Genomic DNA, 17,299 nt, shown 5'->3' with positions numbered 1-17,299 from the left:
ATGTTCAAACCCAGTCTGATTGACCCACAGTGTTTAAAAGGGTGACAGGAAGCCTCTGCTTAGTTGGAAGAGTGAAGCAGTGATGAAGTGTGTGGTCCTGGTGTCGGGGACGGAGCCCTCGAGGTGGACTTGGATATCGATGCTTCTTTTAAAAACCTATTCCATTCTCTCTTTTCCAGGAAGGAAATTTCCAAGATTCTGAAAAGTTCCTACCTTAGGGGCATGAATTTGGCATCGTTTTTCGCTGTGAGCAAAATCATGATTTTTGTCACCTTCATCACCAATGAAGCTCCTTGACAACCTGATCACAGCCAGCCAAGTGTTTGTGGTGGTGATGCTGTGTTGAGGCTCTGCGGTTCTCGAGCACCCTCTACTTTCCCCATGGCTGTTGAGAAGGTGTCAGAGGCCGTTGTCAGCATCCGAAGAATCAGGTTTGGGGACAATAACTTTTTAAAGTTATAGGCAGATTTTACCTAAAATAGCTCCTTTATGTGTCTCACTGTGTGCCAGTTAGGTGATAGTTAACTCTCCCAGTGCCAAAGCTGGCAGACTTCCCAGAATGTTGTAGGTACTCTCTTTTATTAGGTAGAGTGTGTTACAGATATCCTAAGACTGGTTCTCATGTAGGGCCAGTAGTATATATAGATAGCAGTGGCACAGGGCTCTTGTGTAGTGATGCCTGCAAAGTGACTAAAATGTCTAAAAGCAGGAGAAGCAAGCAGATTGCATCTCCTGTGCTGACTCCGATGACTAGGCAGTGACTGCACAGTCCGGGGGTACAGAGTTCCTCTCTGGGCTGGGAGGGGAGGAACTTGCTGAAGAGCTCCATGCTGCTTGGACAGGAAGAGTGGCCTCAGATTCACTTAATTCTCTGGTGTTCAAAATGAGTTCTTTCCTCCACAATGTTTGCTTGTTGGTGTCTGAACCTGCCTTTTGTTTCTCTGCCTTTTCATCCCTTCACCCTTTAAATTACTGCTTAATCCTCTCTCTAACTGCCCTCTGCTTTTCAAATTTGTAATTCCACCATTATGTGAACTAAGAACTTCTACATGCATGAAATGGATTTAAAAAGGCATAGGAACCAGAGATCAAATTGCTAACAATCCACTGGATCATAGGAAAAGCAGATAATTCCAGAAAAGCATCTACTTCTCCTTCATTGAATACACTAAAGTCTTTGACTGTGTGGATCACAATGAACTGTGGAAAATTCTGAACGAGATGGGAATACCAGACCATCTTACCTGTCTCCTGAGAAAACTGTATTCAGGTCAAGAAACAACAGTTAGAACTGTTGCTGGAAACAGGAATGGAACAAAGACTGGTTTTCAATTGGTAAAGGAGTATGTTAAGGGCTGTATATTGTCACCTTCTCTCAAGGCTCAGTCAATAAAGAATCTGCCTGCAATGCAGGAAGCCAGGGTTTGATCTCTGTGTTGGGAAGATCCCCTGGAGAAGGGCCTGACAACCCACTCCAGTGTTCTTGCCTGGAGAATTGGCCATGGACAGAGGAGCCTGGAGGGCTACAATCCATAGGGGTCCCTAAGAGTCGGACACGACCAAAGCAACTAAGCACAGCACAGCACATCAAGACTGTTTATTGTCACCTTGCTTATTTTAACTTATATTCAGAGTATATCATGTGAAATGCCAGGCTGGATGACGCTCAAGCTGGAATCAAGATTGCCAGGAGAAATATCAATAACCTCAGATATGCAGATGATACCACTTTAATGGCAGAAAGTGAAGACAACTAAAAACCTTTGATGATTCAGAAAACTAAAACTCATGACATCTGGTCCCATCAACTTCATTGCAACATATGGGAAAACAACGGAAGCAGTGACAGATTTTATTTCCTTGGGCTCTAAAATCACTGTAGATGGTGACTGCAGCCATGAAATTAAAAGACACTGCTCCTTGGAAGAAAAGCTGTGACAAACCTAGACAGCATTATTAAAAACCAGAGACATTACTTTGCTGACAGAAAGTCCGTATAGTCAAAGCTATAATTTTTTCAATAGTAATGGACAGATGTGAGAGTTGGACCATAAAGAAGACTGAGTGCCAAATAATTGATGCTTTGGAATTGTGGTACTGGAGAAGACTCTTGAGAGTCCTTGGGCTGCAAGATTTCAAACCAGTCAACCCTAAAGGAAATTCAAAATCCCAGGTACTCAGTGGAAGGACTGATGCTGATGCTGAAGCTGAGCTCCAATACTTGGCCACCTAATGCTTAGAGCCGACTCACTGGAAAAGACCCTGATACTTTTTGAAGATTGAAGGCAGGAGGAGGCAGCAACAGAGGATGAGATGGTTAGATAGCGTCACTGACTCAGTCAGCATGAATTTGAGCAAACTCTTGGAGATAGTAAAGGACAGGGAGCCTGGCGTGCTGCAGTCCATGGGCTGCAAAGAGTTAGACACTACTTGATGACTGGGAACTGCAACAAATGCAGTTATTATATGATTTTATTAATATATACCATGAGGTGTAATAACAGTAAATATTATTCCATATGTTATTTAGTATGTTCTGATGTGAACTAATACTTTAAGTACAGTTGGTAAAACATTATTTAGATTGTACAAAGTTTTTATGCAAATCCAGGAAAAGCAGTTGTTTTTTATTTGTGCTTTCTTCCACAGTTTAACAATCTGTTTTTTTTGTTTGTTTGTTTTGTTTTCTGTAGAATTTTCTATTGCTTGATGAGATACCAGAGCTCCATCCTCAGCAGCCATCGGATGGTGAAAGGATGTGGACATGCAAGATTTCACTGCTTTTTGGGATGAGGTAACAAGTCCTCCATTCCAGGATTCTGACTTCTAACAGGCAACTGTGACATGGATTTACTGGAGAATTTTTAGATTTTATGTGTGGTGTAAACTGTGACTTGCTCATTTACTGAAAGTATGTTTTAAAAATTCTCAAAATTGGGACTAAAGTTGTATCTAATGGAGATTAAGTATAAAATCAACCTAAGCCTTTGAACTTATTGCTTGCTCTCTATCTCATTTTCAAGAGAGTTTTCAAAGTAGTAGCACCTTTTGAACTTAAAGTACATACATTTGTAATGTTCGCATTTATAGGCAATGGACAGAAAATGCTGCAGTGTGGAATGGGTTAATTGCACAACTGTTGTTTAAGAGGCTTTGGGGAGTTAGTGTACAATTTTGCCTTGATTATCAGACCACATTATTAAACATAGAGTGAAGCTGTGATCTGGATTTTGGCTGAGGTAGGGTGGGGGCTCCCCATCCTGAGCTTCTGGATGATTCTGTACACTTTGTTGGCAGCCAGGGGGCAGAGGAGACAGCAGGTGGGCATAATGAGCACCAGTGATTCCCAGTTAAAGGATTGCACTTGAATGGCAAGTTGACAGAGTTGTTGACAAGATGATGACAAGCTGTTTGGTTTTCCAACACTTGGTTTATTTGTTAGTTGCAGGCAAAGAGAAAAAACAACCGGGTCTGGTCTCAAGAAGCCTGTCAGTATTGCATACCCAGTGCAGCCCCTTTACCAACAGAAATGCTCCCTCACCCCAGGTTTCATGGTCCTCTGTGCTCACCCTCCTGCATCAGTGTGGATTAGTCAGGAAAACTCAATCCCACAATGGGAGAGGGAGTTCCATGCAGGGAGTTAGTTACGTAGGTGATAAAAGAGGGAGGAAAAATTAGAAAAGGGTTAAACAGTGGTGCATGAGACAAACCCAGAGATTAGCAATGGCAGGAAGCTGCCCTCACGTCCAGCGCTGGAGGACTCAGGGAGGTGGCGCCTCCACCACAGGGTCCACCCTCCAGAGCAGAGCCAGGAGCCCGGGCTGTCAGAGTGGGGGACCACAGAGCAGCGGGCCTAACGGTAGACGTCACCCCGTCTTTCATGTCCTGTGACTCTGTTGGTGCCTCCTGCATTGTGTTCACCTGCTTCTGACTCAGCACCTGCCTTCCCCACATCAACACAGTGGTTTGTTCCCAGATACATGAAACCACATCCCTGCACCTTCTGTCCATGAAACTCACACACGGTGCCTGACCTTCCCTGATGGTTTCTCCTACCTTAATATAGTAGATTTATCTCCTGCTTGGTGTTTCTCGGTATAATGCTCTTGAAGCATTTATAGAAAGCACCACTAAAATTCCATTTTAAAGACTACTGTATGTGAATGCTAAACACATCCTTTATATGACTCATTAGCAGATTCTTTTTTTTCCCAGTAAACACATAGATTTATTTTATCATTTATTTATTTTTTGTAGATTTATTTTAAATCAGTTTGATATATGATGCAGATTGGTTCTGTAGTTTTAATGAACTGAAATAAAAGTATCTATATACAACAGTATCTGCCTGTGCAACAGATATCTGTAAGGTAAAATAAAGGATTTTAGTTGTACTACAGTCTATGTGAAAAAATCAGGTGAAAAATCTGAAAAGGTTTCTATATACCTTCTAGAATAAAAAAAAAAATCAAATTATAATAACTCAAGGTACTAAACTGCTAAAGGAAGAGGAGCAAGGCCTTGAGGCTTTTCTTGTACACTCTAATTTCCATATTATGGTTTTGTTAGAGCAGCATTCAGAATTACAGTAGAGGCTTCATCAGCTACATTTTCACAGAAATAGCTACAGTGTTAACATTTACTATGTGGCAAGGTGTTCCTGTCTACCTAAATGACAATGATGCATTGCAGCTAATATTTACCACTTTGGGAGAAGGGCAATTCTATGTATTCTTCAACTGAATCTTGTATCTTATAGCACTCACTTAAATCTAAAACTCATCGCACTATTGTGAGGTACCTAGCTGCTTAAGTTGCTTCAGTCATGTCCGACTCTGTGTGACCCCAGAGACAGCAGCCCACCAGGCTCCCTGTTACTACTGACGGAAAACACAAAAATGTAAGCCTGCCTTTCCCCAGAAACCTCTGAAGCCAGAGATTTTAAACAATTAAGGCCCTTGAAAACACTAGGGATAGTACAGATTTGCAACAAAAAGAAACTCTAGCTGTACCAGCAAGTAATGAAGAAATAGTAAATCTTCATTTTATGAACCTTTAATATCTAAATGTAAGGAAATTTGGCTTAAGAAATGGACAAAAGCAATTGTCATTTCTTACCATAAAATATTGAAAAACCCAAGTGCTAAATTCAACCACTATAGATTAAAGAAACTAAAACAAAAAAAGCCTTAGTAATTGGAAGCCTTAATGAGGCAAAAGCTCATTTTAAAATGGTTTGAGCCCTTGAACTAATCCTGTGTGTCAAAGTCAGGGAAGAGGGATCCCTCTAAACCTGAAAAAACTAGTGCTTTATAAGGAAACTAAAGAAATGAAAGTATGCATGTTATCACATCACAGGAATTGAAACTGGTAAAGGATGGGAGAGAAGAAAGAAAAAGTATGATCTGTTTACCCAGGGCAATCATCATTAAAAATCCACAGTAATCTGACCAACTTAATTTTTTCTGAAATTACACTGCTCACATTTACTGTGTTAAAACTTAAAATGATTGTCTAATTAAACAGTAAATGATTCTAAAACAACTTCTTTCTTGCCTCATAGAAGTTACTTTTCAAGAAAGCTTGGTGGAAATCTTTTTAAGGCACAACAGTGTTAGGATAATTTTTTAAAGTACAGAGGAAAATAAAATTAAATCAACTTTATACTTTTTATTAGCCATAAGAAAACTTTTGGGTGGTTCAATAGATGAAGGCTTTTGACTTTGCATAAAATCGTTTAAGTCACTTGGGTTTTGAATAAAATAGGGATGTTTTCAATTAAATGCTAACACTTAAGTATCTTAAAGCAGGTTTTTTACTGCCCACATCCACAGTTACATCCTCAGACCAACTTTTTCCTTCTTTAATGTGAAATATCGAATCACCAAAATTTTAGGTTAAGTTTACCTTTCAGGCTGTCTTTAAGGCACTGTTTTTTAATTTCTCAAACATATAAGGTGCTTTACAAGTATGAACAATATGCTGCTATACTTTACTATTTTCTTGTTTCTATGTAGAATAACTGTTATTAAGCACAGAATTTTGCTCTAAGGCTACTAAATTTATAAATCTATTCCACTTTGGAAATGATAGCCAACAATGCACCTGATTGATGCTGCTTCAGCATATTCTTCTGAATTCTGGTCACTAAACTACATCCTGAGTTCACATAAAAATAACGCAGCTTTCAGGCTTTAAAATGACAACATTTAAACTGTCAAGAGAGTCATGAGGTTGTTTGCACAGGACAGTGTTTTCCATCGCTTACAGAGTCACAGCTGACACGTCAAGAAGAGAGAACCAGTACCACAGCAACAGTCATTTAAGGTAAAAGAAGACACAAGGATTCATGAAGAATGTTTTAAATATTCCCTTGAACAAAGTGATTTAACTGATTCTTCTTCAAGGGTGATGCTCATATGGGAACAATTAAGGGTAGTAGAATAACATCTTCCACATGGGACATATTGAAATAAAATATTGTTTCAGTTAGTTACACACCAGTCCTTGTTAATTTAGCAGGTCTGTTTTCACAGTGTAGTAGTTTTGTTTTTTAGATCTGTAGAATTTATAGAGAAAGAAAATGACACCCTGCACACCCAAGATGAAGCCATTTCCTCCAAAGAAACTGGATGTGTCAAAGGCAGACTTTGGCACAGGTTGGGAGGTCAGAGTTACAGTGGCGTTAGTTGTACTTGACGTGGTCGCTGTGGTGGGAGCTGAGGAAGGGAAGGCAGAGTTGTGGTTTTAGAATTGGTTGGCGATGCTTGGCAGTGGGCACAGAACAGAATTCAGCACCTGGCAGTCACTAATGTTGAGTTATCTGAACAGTAGCTTTTACCTTTCATTTTTCCCAAAGAAGTTAGTATTAGCAACCTTAGCATCAAAACAGGAAACACAGCTGTTGTGGTTTCCCAGATTTCTGGTGCTGAAGAGGTGCCTCTGAGGAGTGGCGGTACTGGGGCTCTCGTGGTGATGCTCAGTAAAGCCGGGCTGTAGTCACGTCAGGGCCAGGGGGGTGCCCTGAGCCGGTCATCACACAGGTGTGGCCAGGCAGCCTGCAGCCCAGGGCAACGGGTGGGAGAGCCTGGACATCGCGTCCTCCATGCAGAAGTTCAAGTGGACCTGGGGTGCCCAACGCTGTCTGTCCTTCTGTCCCCTGCACCCTCCCCCCACAGTGTGTGCAGGTATCCACTGAATTGCTTTTGTGTCAAACTATGCAGCATTTTAAAATGAACTATCTTGTTCTTTTAAGAGCTTAATAACATGGTCACAGACTTCTGTGTAAATTGCACTGTAGTCCAGAACACCCTGTTCTGTTGCCCTGGCCTTGCCTATGGAAGGACTGTGCCCCTTGCTGGGGTCATTAGTAATTAGGGCTGTCAGGTTAGGTCATGGGTGAGAGAGCCCTCAGAGGGGAAGGGGAAGACATTGGGGTTTTGGAGAGAAGCTGAGTCTGAATGAAGCCCCTGCTGGGCTGGGAGGCAGGAGACAGATGTGAGCTCTGTAACCTGTTCCCCTAGACAGCCAGTTGGGCAGGTGGGGGCAGGTCTCAGGGACCCAGGTCTCATTCATGGAATGATGGAACTTGATCTCAATCTTTATGCTTTAAATAAATGGTCCCAGGACTTCTCTCGTGGCCCAGTGGTTAAGAATCCACCTTCCAGTGCAGGGGATGTGGGTTCCACCCCCGGTGAAGAACTAAGATCTCACGTGCTATGGAGTAATTAAGCCCACACACTGCCACAAAGACTCAGAGCAGCCAAAATAAGAAAAATGGTCCTGTGGGAGCCTGCGGATCTCATGGGACCGGGATTTCGAATTGCGTCTGCACAGAGTCCAGGTTCAGATGATAATCCTTGAGTCAGTGTCCCCCAACCTGGATAACCAGTGGGGGAGGGTACCCAGCAGCCAACGACTGTTGAGTGCTGCCCCCTTCTGGTCACCGCGGAGCAGTGCCGGATCCTGAAGCCTGAACAGGGAGGGAACCCTGTCTGGCCCTGACAGATGGTTCAATTCAGTTGAGTCGCTCAGTTGTGTCCAGCTCTTTGCGACCCCATGGACTGCAGCACACCAGGCTTCCCTGTCCATCACCAACTTCCAGAGCTTACTCAACCTCATGTCTATCGAGTCAGTGATGCCATCCAACCATCTCATCCTCTGTTATCCCCCTTCTCCTCCCACCTTCAATCTTTCCCAGCATCAGGGTCTTTTCAAATGATTCATTTCTTTGCATCAGGTGGCCAAACTATTGGAGTTTCAGCTTCAGCATCACTCCTTCCAGTGAATATTCAGGGCTGATTTCCTTTAGGATGGACTGGTTGGATCTCCGTGCTGTCCAAGGGACTCTCAAGAGTCTTCTCCAACTCCACAGTTCAAAAGCATCAATTCTTTGGCGCTCAGCTTTCTTTGTAGTCCAACTCTCACATCCATACATGACTCCTGGAAAAATCATAGCTTTGACTAGATGGACCTTTGTTGGTAAAATAATGTCTCTGATTTTTAATATGCTGTGTAGGTTGGTCATAGCTTTTCTTCAAAGGAGCAAGCATCTTTTAATTTCATGGCTGCAGTCACCATCTGCAGTGATTTTGGAGCTCCAAAAATAAAGTCTGTCACTGTTTCCATTGTTTCTCCATCTATTTCCCATGAAGTGATGGGGCCAGATGCCATGATCTTAGTTTTCTGAATGTTGAGTTTTAAGCCAGCTTTTTCCACTCTCCTCTTTCACTTTCATCAAGAGGCCTTTTAATTCCTCTTCACTTTCTGCCATAAGGGTGGTGTCATCTGCATATCTGAGGTTATTGATATTTTTCCCGGCAGTCTTGATTCCAGTTTGTGCTTCATCCAGCCTGGCATTTCGCTTGAAATGACAGACTGATGGGCTGCAATAGGAAGCTGATGTTTGTAGATGGTTCACTATTTTGTAGTCATAACTGAGTGAAAAGTAGTAAAATAGGAATCCCAAGCGTCAGGCAGGAAGAAAGGAGTGGAGAAGCTTAAAAAGCTTAAAAAATATTTCTCCTGTATTAAAATCTAGCTTCTTGTTGATAATTTGTCATTCCCGAAATCCGAAGCTATTTTTTTAGTAATGAAAAATCATTGTCATTATTTTAGTATGTGAATGTTGTATAATCAGTTCAGTTCTTTCCAGAAAATATTTTCAGTTTGAAGATTATCCAGATTTTTAATCCAGACTCTGTGCTTTTAGTCTTTAGGGCATTTTACTTAATCAGGTGTAACCACTATTTTTTTTTCTTGACACAGCAGTTAAAGGCAATTTTATTAACACTTTGAATATGTACACACACACACACACCCTTAAGTCTACCAGGAATACAACCTGTGATTGGCTTGATGAGTACTTTGTTCTTCTCCCTCACATTGGAACGAGTATACCTTCATGTTTTATGTTTTTCTTATAGTACAAGTACTTTATTGCTCCTATTTAGCCAGGACAGGTAATGCATGTAAGACGTAGGAAACTGAGGCTTTATCACTTTATCCCATAATGTCATAATTAATTTCTTTATTCCCCAATTTTTGTTGTTGGTGGTGCTACATTAGAGCTCTCATTAAATGAGAGCTTTGACTGTTACTTATAAGAATTAATTTACCAAGAGAGTGACTTCTTCATATAAAGTGCCCCTTTGCTTGCTGAGCATTACTGAGATTCATTCTATATCTAATGAAAATGGATTGTGGAGATTTCAAATTATTTATTGAAGGGCTAGGCACACCAGGTACTTATGCTGCCACCTTGTGGATTAATGAGATAGACAGTTAAAACCAAGGGTCATGATGAAAACTTGAAAAGGAAGTGAAAGTGTTAGCCTTTCAGTTGTGTCCAACTTTTTGCGACCCCACCGACTATAGCCCGCCAGGCTCCTCTGTCCCTGATATTCTCCAGGCAAGAATACTGGAATAGGTTTCCGTTCTCTTCTCCAGGGGATCTTACTGACCCAGGGATCGAATCCAGATCTCCTACATTGCAGGCAGATTCTTTACAATCTGAGCCACATGATTAAAAACCTCCCACACTGAATATTGTATTAAGTACATTATTTTAATAAACTAGTGTGCATCCTTCAGTTTGCATTTCAGGCAGGTGCTTTGTCATCTCTGCTATTTAAAATCTGTGGGTGTCTAGAGCTGTGTCCGGAAATCTGGTAAAAGAAGGAGCCTTCCTAAAGGCAGCTAAAATTTCTCCAACACCCTAAAGAGATAGGATTGGATGAAAAGGCCTCTTGGGCATAGTATATTGAAACAGGAAGGAGAAAAATGTTGGTTAATGTTAGCATATCAATAACTATTACATTATTTTCTCTGTTTTCTAAAGTAAGGTATGTGTTACTTTATTGAAATGGGTACATTTTTATAAACTTTAATTTGCAGGAATCAGAAACCCCAACTCTACGAGGCCTTTCCTTTACTGTCAGACCCGGTGAACTGTTAGCTGTGGTTGGACCCGTGGGAGCAGGAAAGGTAAGTTGTGATGCCCTTGATGCAACACCACAGCCCCTGTTAAATTCTCAAGAGTGGAACCTGGAGCTGAGTGTGACACAGTTTGAATTGGCTGTATCTAGAATGGTGTTTCTCTAGGTGTGTTCCATGCAATATTAGTTTTGTGAGAAGGTTTCATGGCCACATAAACCTGGATAAATGCACACTGTATTTTCCTTATTGGTGCTTCATGTTGCACAGTTGGGAACTGGTGTCAGGAATTTGGACGTCTCAGTGAAGGAGATTATTTATGTGACAGCTGTTCAGGTTGGATAGAGACAATGGGGGCTTCTTTTTGTCACGGTGACCTCTCCAGGAATTCTGGAGGTGGTAAAAGCTCTTCTGGGAAGCTCTGAGCATTTCCTCATGTGACTTGACTTGGTCCCATCAGTGCACATGTAGTGAAGGTGCAGCCACTTGCTGGAGATAAAGGTACAGACTTGAGCAAGATCCCAACTCTGCCTTTCAGAGGCAACCAAGTTCCAGGGCAAGACAGATACACAGGCAGGTTATTTCAGCCCAGTGTGGTGAGTACTCTGATGGTGTGGACACGGATATGTCATTTCTGTGTGTTACAGGAGATTTGAAGGGCATGTGTAGTTACACTTAGTGTTCTGTGTTTTGTATGACAAAATATAGGAACCTAAATGTGGGATGTGTACAGGAGAGGGTGATGATTTCCTCCATGAAGGGCTTTTAAAATGTTTATTGTTTTTAATTGGAGAATAATCGCTTTACAATATTGTGTTGGTTTCTGCCATACATCAACATGAATCAACAGCCATAGGTATACAGATGTTTCCTCTCTCTTGAATCTCTTTCCCACCTCTCACCCTGTCCTACCACCCTAGGTTGTTGCAGAGCACAGGATTTGAGCTCCCTGGGCATGATGGACTTCTATTGTTCAAATACAACTAGCTCAGAGTTCTTTTAAATAATAATCTTTGGATATATTCTTCACACAAAGCTTTAAGTTTTTTTAAAAAATATATTTTAAAATTTACTTGGTTGCATTGGGTCTTGGTTGCAGTGCATGGGGTCTCTAATTGTGGCATGTGGGCTGAGTTTCCCTGGGGCATGTGGGATCTTAGTTCCCTGACCAGGGGACCAGGGATCTGACCAGAGCCTCTGTCATTGGAAGGTGGATTCTTCTTCTTCTTTTTTTTTTTTCAGTGTTTATATTCTGAATGTAGTTATTATTTTTTTAACTTTTTATTTTATACTGGGTTGTAGCCAGTTAACAATGTTCTGATAGTTTCAGGTGAACAGTGAAGGGTGTATGTCAGCCATGCATATACATGTATCCATTCTTCCCCAAACTCCCCTCCCATCCAGACTGCCATGTAACATTGAATAGAGTTCCATTAGCGATAGAGTAGGTCCCTGCTGGTGATCCATTTCAAATACAGCAGTGTGTACCTGTCCACCTGAACTCCCAAACTGTGCCTTCCGCCCATCCTGGAAGGCGGATTCTTAATCACTGGACCACCAGGGAAATCCCCACATAACTTTTTTCTTGTTGCAAATTACGTTTATTGATGATAACTTTATATAATTTACTCCCTATATTTGATGTTACAAACTTTAGGGTCTTTGAGATAGGCAGGATCCTTGTATGTAATTGGCATAAACCCCGAAATTTGAGCTCTCTTAATTGCTTTTGTGATTTCTTTTTGTTTGTTCCCACAAAGACCTGTTATATGCCTTCCATAAATGCATCCAGTAAATGGAGAAATAAACTAGAATAAAAGCTGTAGATTCTTATGATCTACACATTTTTCATACAAGATACATTTTTTCAGAGGCTCCTTATAAGGATTTTCCATTGGGATAGGCAGGTCCCTGTTGCTGGTTACCTGTTTATATTGTGAACAACTTCTCCACAGCACTGCATGAATCCCAGGATTTATGAGGCAGACAACAGCTGTTGTAAAACGTGTCAACTTTCTCTTCCCTAGCCCACTGCAAAGAGCTACCATAGCAGCCATGGTTCCTTGCTCCTCTCCTCCCCACACTGCTTTTTAAGAAAAAGTATTTGTCAAGTAAAAGATACCCAGATGCAAGAACAACTGCATTAAACATCAGATACAGAAAGTACACATCATGCTGGTCTGCTCTGCTAGTGAAAGATGTTAAACATTCTTAGTCTTTGCTGAGTAGAGCACTTCATTTGGGGGAAACTCTGGCAGAGTGGATTGTTACAGTATTAACATTCCTTACCAATCTTTAGTCTACATTGACCAATAGTGCTGTTTTCCACTTTTTCCTGCAACTTCCAGAGCTGTACTTTATCCTGTTCTGATATCATTGATCAAGCACCAGGGTGGGGGCCGCTGTGCTGTGGGGCATGTTCCATCTTGAGTGCTGCCTGTTCATACGTGTGTGTTGCCTTCTGTTTCAGTCCTCACTATTACGTGCTGTGCTGGGGGAGCTGCCCCCCAGACAGGGGAAGGTCAGCGTGCACGGGAGGATCGCATATGTTTCTCAGCAGCCCTGGGTGTTTCCAGGAACTGTGAGGAGTAACATTTTATTTGGGAAGAAATATGAAAAAGACCGATACGAAAAAGTAATAAGGGCTTGTGCTTTGGAAGAGGTAAGTAATGACTCTTGAGTTGCATGTACTCAAATTTCAAATAATGATAATATTGGTTTAAGCTCTAAGATTTGTTGAAAGTTCTTTTTATTTGATTTTGAAAGGTCTTTTATTTGTTGCTTTAAGCTGGACTTCTGCTTAAGTATGCAGTCATATGCGTTGTTGTTTTAATTCTGGTGTGATAATGATGGTCACAGAATGCCTTTGTTTCATTTAGTGGTTTCATTCACTTTTAGATTCTTTTTTTAATGGACAATTAACAAAAATTTGTAAGAATAGAGAGCACTGTGTAATGAACCCTCATGTTCCTACCTCCAGGTTCAGCTGGGTCAGCTGAACCTGGTCACCAGGTCAGCTGGTGGCCAGTCTTGCTGGGTCTTTACCCTTGCCCTATGCCACCCCTCCACCCAACACCCCGTGCCATCCCCTGGTATTCCAAAGCAGATACTAGACCTCAGGTTAGTTCATCTGTAGACATTGTTGTTCAGTCACTAAGTCCTGTCCAGCTGTTTTTGACCCCGTGGAGTACAGCACTCCAGGCTTCCCTGTCCTTCACCATCTCCTAGAAGTTGCTCAAACTCATGTCCACCAAGTCGGTGAGGCCATCCAACCATCTCATTCTCTGTCGTCCTCTTCTCCTCCTGCCCTCAGTCTTTTCCAGTGTCAAGGTCTTTTCCAATGAGTTGGCAGTTTGTACAAGTGGCCAAATTATTGGAGCTTCAGCTTTAGCATCAGTCTTTCCAATGCTAAAGCTGAAACTCCAGTACTTTGGCCACCTCATGCGAAGAGCTGACTCATTGGAAAAGACTCTGATGCTGGGAGGGATTTGAGGCAAGAGGAGAAGGGGACGACAGAGGATGAGATGGCTGGATGGCATCACTGGCTTGATGGACGTGAGTCTGGGTGAACTCCAGGAGTTGGTGATGGACAGGGAGGCCTGGCGTGCTGCGATTCATGGGGTTGCAAAGAGTCGGACACGACTGAGCGACTGATCTGATCTGATCTGATCCTTTAGGATTGACTGGTTTAATCTCCTTGCAGTCCAAGGGACTCTCAAGAGACTTCTCTAGAACCATAATTCAAAAGTATCAATTCTTTGGCACTCAGCCTTCTTTATGCTCCAACTCTCACATTCATACACGACTACTGGAAAAAACCATAGCTTTGACTATATGGACCCTTGTCAGCAAAGTGATGTCTCTGTTTTTTAATATGCTGTCTAGGTTGGTCATAGCTTTTCTTCCAAAAAAGCAAGCATCTTTTAATTTCATGGCTTCAGTCACCATCTGCAGTGATTTTTCTTTTTTTCATCTGCAGTGATTTTTGAGCTCAAGAAAATAAAATTTGTACACTGTTTCCACCTTTTACTCACCTATTTGCTGGGAAGTAATGGGACCAGATGCCACATAAATCAACAGTAAACATATTCTGTTACCATAAGCAATATAGTATGTAACATTTGACTGTCTATTATCTTTAACCACTTTTAAAAACTTTAAATTTTTTGTTTTATAAAAAGCTTTTAAGGATTTAAAAAAAATTTTAGGCATTACATTAAGGTATTATGCTGATAAATTCTAGTTTGATGTTTTCCCACATAGATTGCTTGACCTTACAAATCCCTCTTGGATGCCTGTAAGTTTGTACTTTCATCTAATATTTACACATTCCTGCCAACTTGGACATTTTCTTTTCAGACTGCCTTAACAATCATAGGATAATAAGTTAACTGATCATTCTGTGTCTAGGTATAGAGGCCTTTGAGACTTGAGTTATTTTAGCGTTGCCTTCATTTCAAATATAATCTTCTGTCACCACCTGGGCAGCGTGATGTGAAAGAGCATAAGGCTATGAACTGGTTCAAAAGGACATGATCTGGTTCAGATTCCAGCTCTTCTGTTTAGCAGTTGACAATCCTCAGACCAGTGATATGGCCTTACTTCGTCTAAGTTTCCTCATCTGTGAAATGGGGCCAGGACTTCCTGTGAGGTTGTGAGGATTAGAAATAATCAGCGTCAGGGTCCAGCACAGAGCTTGGTGCACAGATCTTGCCCCCCAGGAGCTGAGAGAAGCTGTGTGCACATGTACAAATGATGGAGCAGAATAAGATTGTCCTTCATGAGAGATGAGAGGTGTAAACAGAGCCTTAGGAACCCAGCAGGAAGGGATGAGTCCAGGATGGTTCCATGGGAGGGTGCTTGGGATGAGCCTGGGAAAATGGGCAGAATATTGACAGGCCATGAGAGGAGGGGTGATTCCACATGGAAAAAAAGCTGTGAAGGAAAGCAGGGCTCCTGCTGCTCGACTCTAGAGTCTAGCCCTCTTCTGCTAGGGCCTTATGTCCAGACCCACATTTACCATTTCAGCAGTTTGCTCTGTGGTGCTTCTACTGTAAGTCTCCACCATCGCTGAAGGGCCCTAGATGTGCTTCTGGATGGATGGCACCAAACCAGCATCACCATTTCCTAGTTTGCCTCTAGTTTGTGTGTCTGCTATTCTAAAGGTGGAATAACCTGACTTGGATTTTATTTCAAATTCTGTGAAATATTTTTCCCATTTGGGGCTGGTTCATAAATAATCGTCAGAGTCAATAACATGCTTATAGTACTGCTACCAGATTCAGAGAGAGCCTGTTCTTGTGCCCTAACTATGCTAAGTGAATAAGTGGATTTAGGTGCCTTTTCTAGATCATGATTAAGATTGCTGTGTTATGATGTGTTACTATTTTGAGAAACAAAATGAAACAACATAGAATCAAAGCATAAAAGCTAAGTGGAATAGTTTGCAAGGATTTCAACAGTGAAATAGAGGCCAACAACTCTGTGTGTGTGTGTGTGTGTGTGTGTGTGTGTGTGTTTAGGGCTGGGAACCTGTCTTAAAATGGCTCACTGTTGTTCATGAAAACCAAAGCAATGGATGGTAATAACTTCTGAACTCAACAAAGAAAGAAGGTGAAATAATGATGAATTTTCATGACAGACCAATTGCTGCCTTTCATTGGATGTACCCCAGTTAAGCTTTGAGTGAGCAGGGAACCTGTGTGTCTGTGTGCCTGTCAGGGAGGGTTACGATGAAGACACCTTCTTTCTTCTCTTTATGGTCATGTGCTTTGCATATTATTAGCCACAGTGTGAATGTGGTCCCACTGTTGGTTTGATGGGAAAATAGGCATCAGCCACCAGTAGCAAGTTATAATCAATTTCAGTCATTTTTCCATTGATAGAGGGTGTTCTCACTTTTGAATCTAGTGACTTTCGTTTTTTAGCACATTCTGTAGAAGAGGAATGTGAGACTTAGGGAGATCAAAGGACTTGTTTATCATGCAGACTCCAGGGTGCTACCCACTTTCTCCCCAAATTTGCTAAAGTAGAGACAGAGAGTGAGGGCGTCATCTGCAGAAAGGTACTGCTGTGTATCTTAGGTTGATGCCTGAGGGGTTTAGTAGATAATTCAAAGACTTCTGACATAATGATCTCTGTTCGTTTCCAAGGCAAACCATTCAATATCACAGTAATCCAAGTCTAATCCTAATCAGTAACACTGAAGAAGTTGAAGTCGAATGGTTCTATGAAGACCTACAACACCTTTTAGAACAAACACCCAAAAAAGATATCCTTTTCATTATAGGGGACTGGAATGCAAAAGTAGGAAGTCAAGAAACACCTGGAATAACAGGCAAATTTGGCCTTGGAATATAGAATGAAGCAGGGCAAAGACTAATAGAGTTTTGCCAAGAAAATGTACTGATCATAGCAAACACCCTCTTCCAACAACACAAGAGAAGACTCTACACATGGACATCACCAGATAGTCAACACCAAAATCAGATCCATTGTATTCTTTGCAGCCAAAGATGGAGAAGCTCTATACAGTCAACAAAAACAAGACCAGGAGCTGACTATGGCTCAGATCATGAACTCCTTATTGCCAAACTCAGACTGAAATTGAAGAAAGTAGGGAAAACCACTAGACCATTCAGGTATGACCTAAATCAAATCCCTTATGATTATACAGTGGACGTGAGAAATAGGTTTAAGGGACTAGATCTGATAGATAGAGTGCCTGATGAATTATGGACAGAAGTTCATGACATTGTACAGAAGACAGGGATCAAGACCATCCCCATGGAAAAGAAATGGAAAAAAGCAAAATGGCTGTCTGAGGAGGTCTTACAAATAGCTGTGAAAAGAAGATAAGTGAAAA

General features: G+C 41.5%; 1 protein-coding gene and 1 pseudogene across 1 annotated transcript in view; one reads left to right on the top strand and one right to left on the bottom strand.

Annotated features, from left to right (window-relative positions):
* Nucleotides 1-2,764: 2,764 nt before the first annotated feature.
* The window catches only part of LOC113889019 (multidrug resistance-associated protein 4-like), a gene marked incomplete at its 3' end in the record, with an annotated part of 36,595 nt that continues 22,060 nt past the window's right edge, over nucleotides 2,765-17,299 (top strand). The window contains exons 1-3 of the mRNA XM_027535908.1: nucleotides 2,765-2,794; nucleotides 10,396-10,485; nucleotides 12,905-13,096. Of these exons, the coding sequence (XP_027391709.1) occupies nucleotides 2,765-2,794; nucleotides 10,396-10,485; nucleotides 12,905-13,096 (312 nt within the window). The remainder of the gene's footprint in view (nucleotides 2,795-10,395; nucleotides 10,486-12,904; nucleotides 13,097-17,299) is intronic.
* On the bottom strand, nucleotides 12,060-12,589 carry LOC113889020 (annotated as a pseudogene).

The sequence above is a fragment of the Bos indicus x Bos taurus genome, unplaced genomic scaffold (assembly GCF_003369695.1).
Source record: "Bos indicus x Bos taurus breed Angus x Brahman F1 hybrid unplaced genomic scaffold, Bos_hybrid_MaternalHap_v2.0 tig00003426_arrow_arrow_obj, whole genome shotgun sequence".
Classification (NCBI taxonomy): Eukaryota; Metazoa; Chordata; class Mammalia; order Artiodactyla; family Bovidae; genus Bos; species Bos indicus x Bos taurus.
The sequence above is the reverse complement of the archived record's forward strand: the minus strand, read 5'-3'. Positions and strand labels throughout refer to the sequence as shown.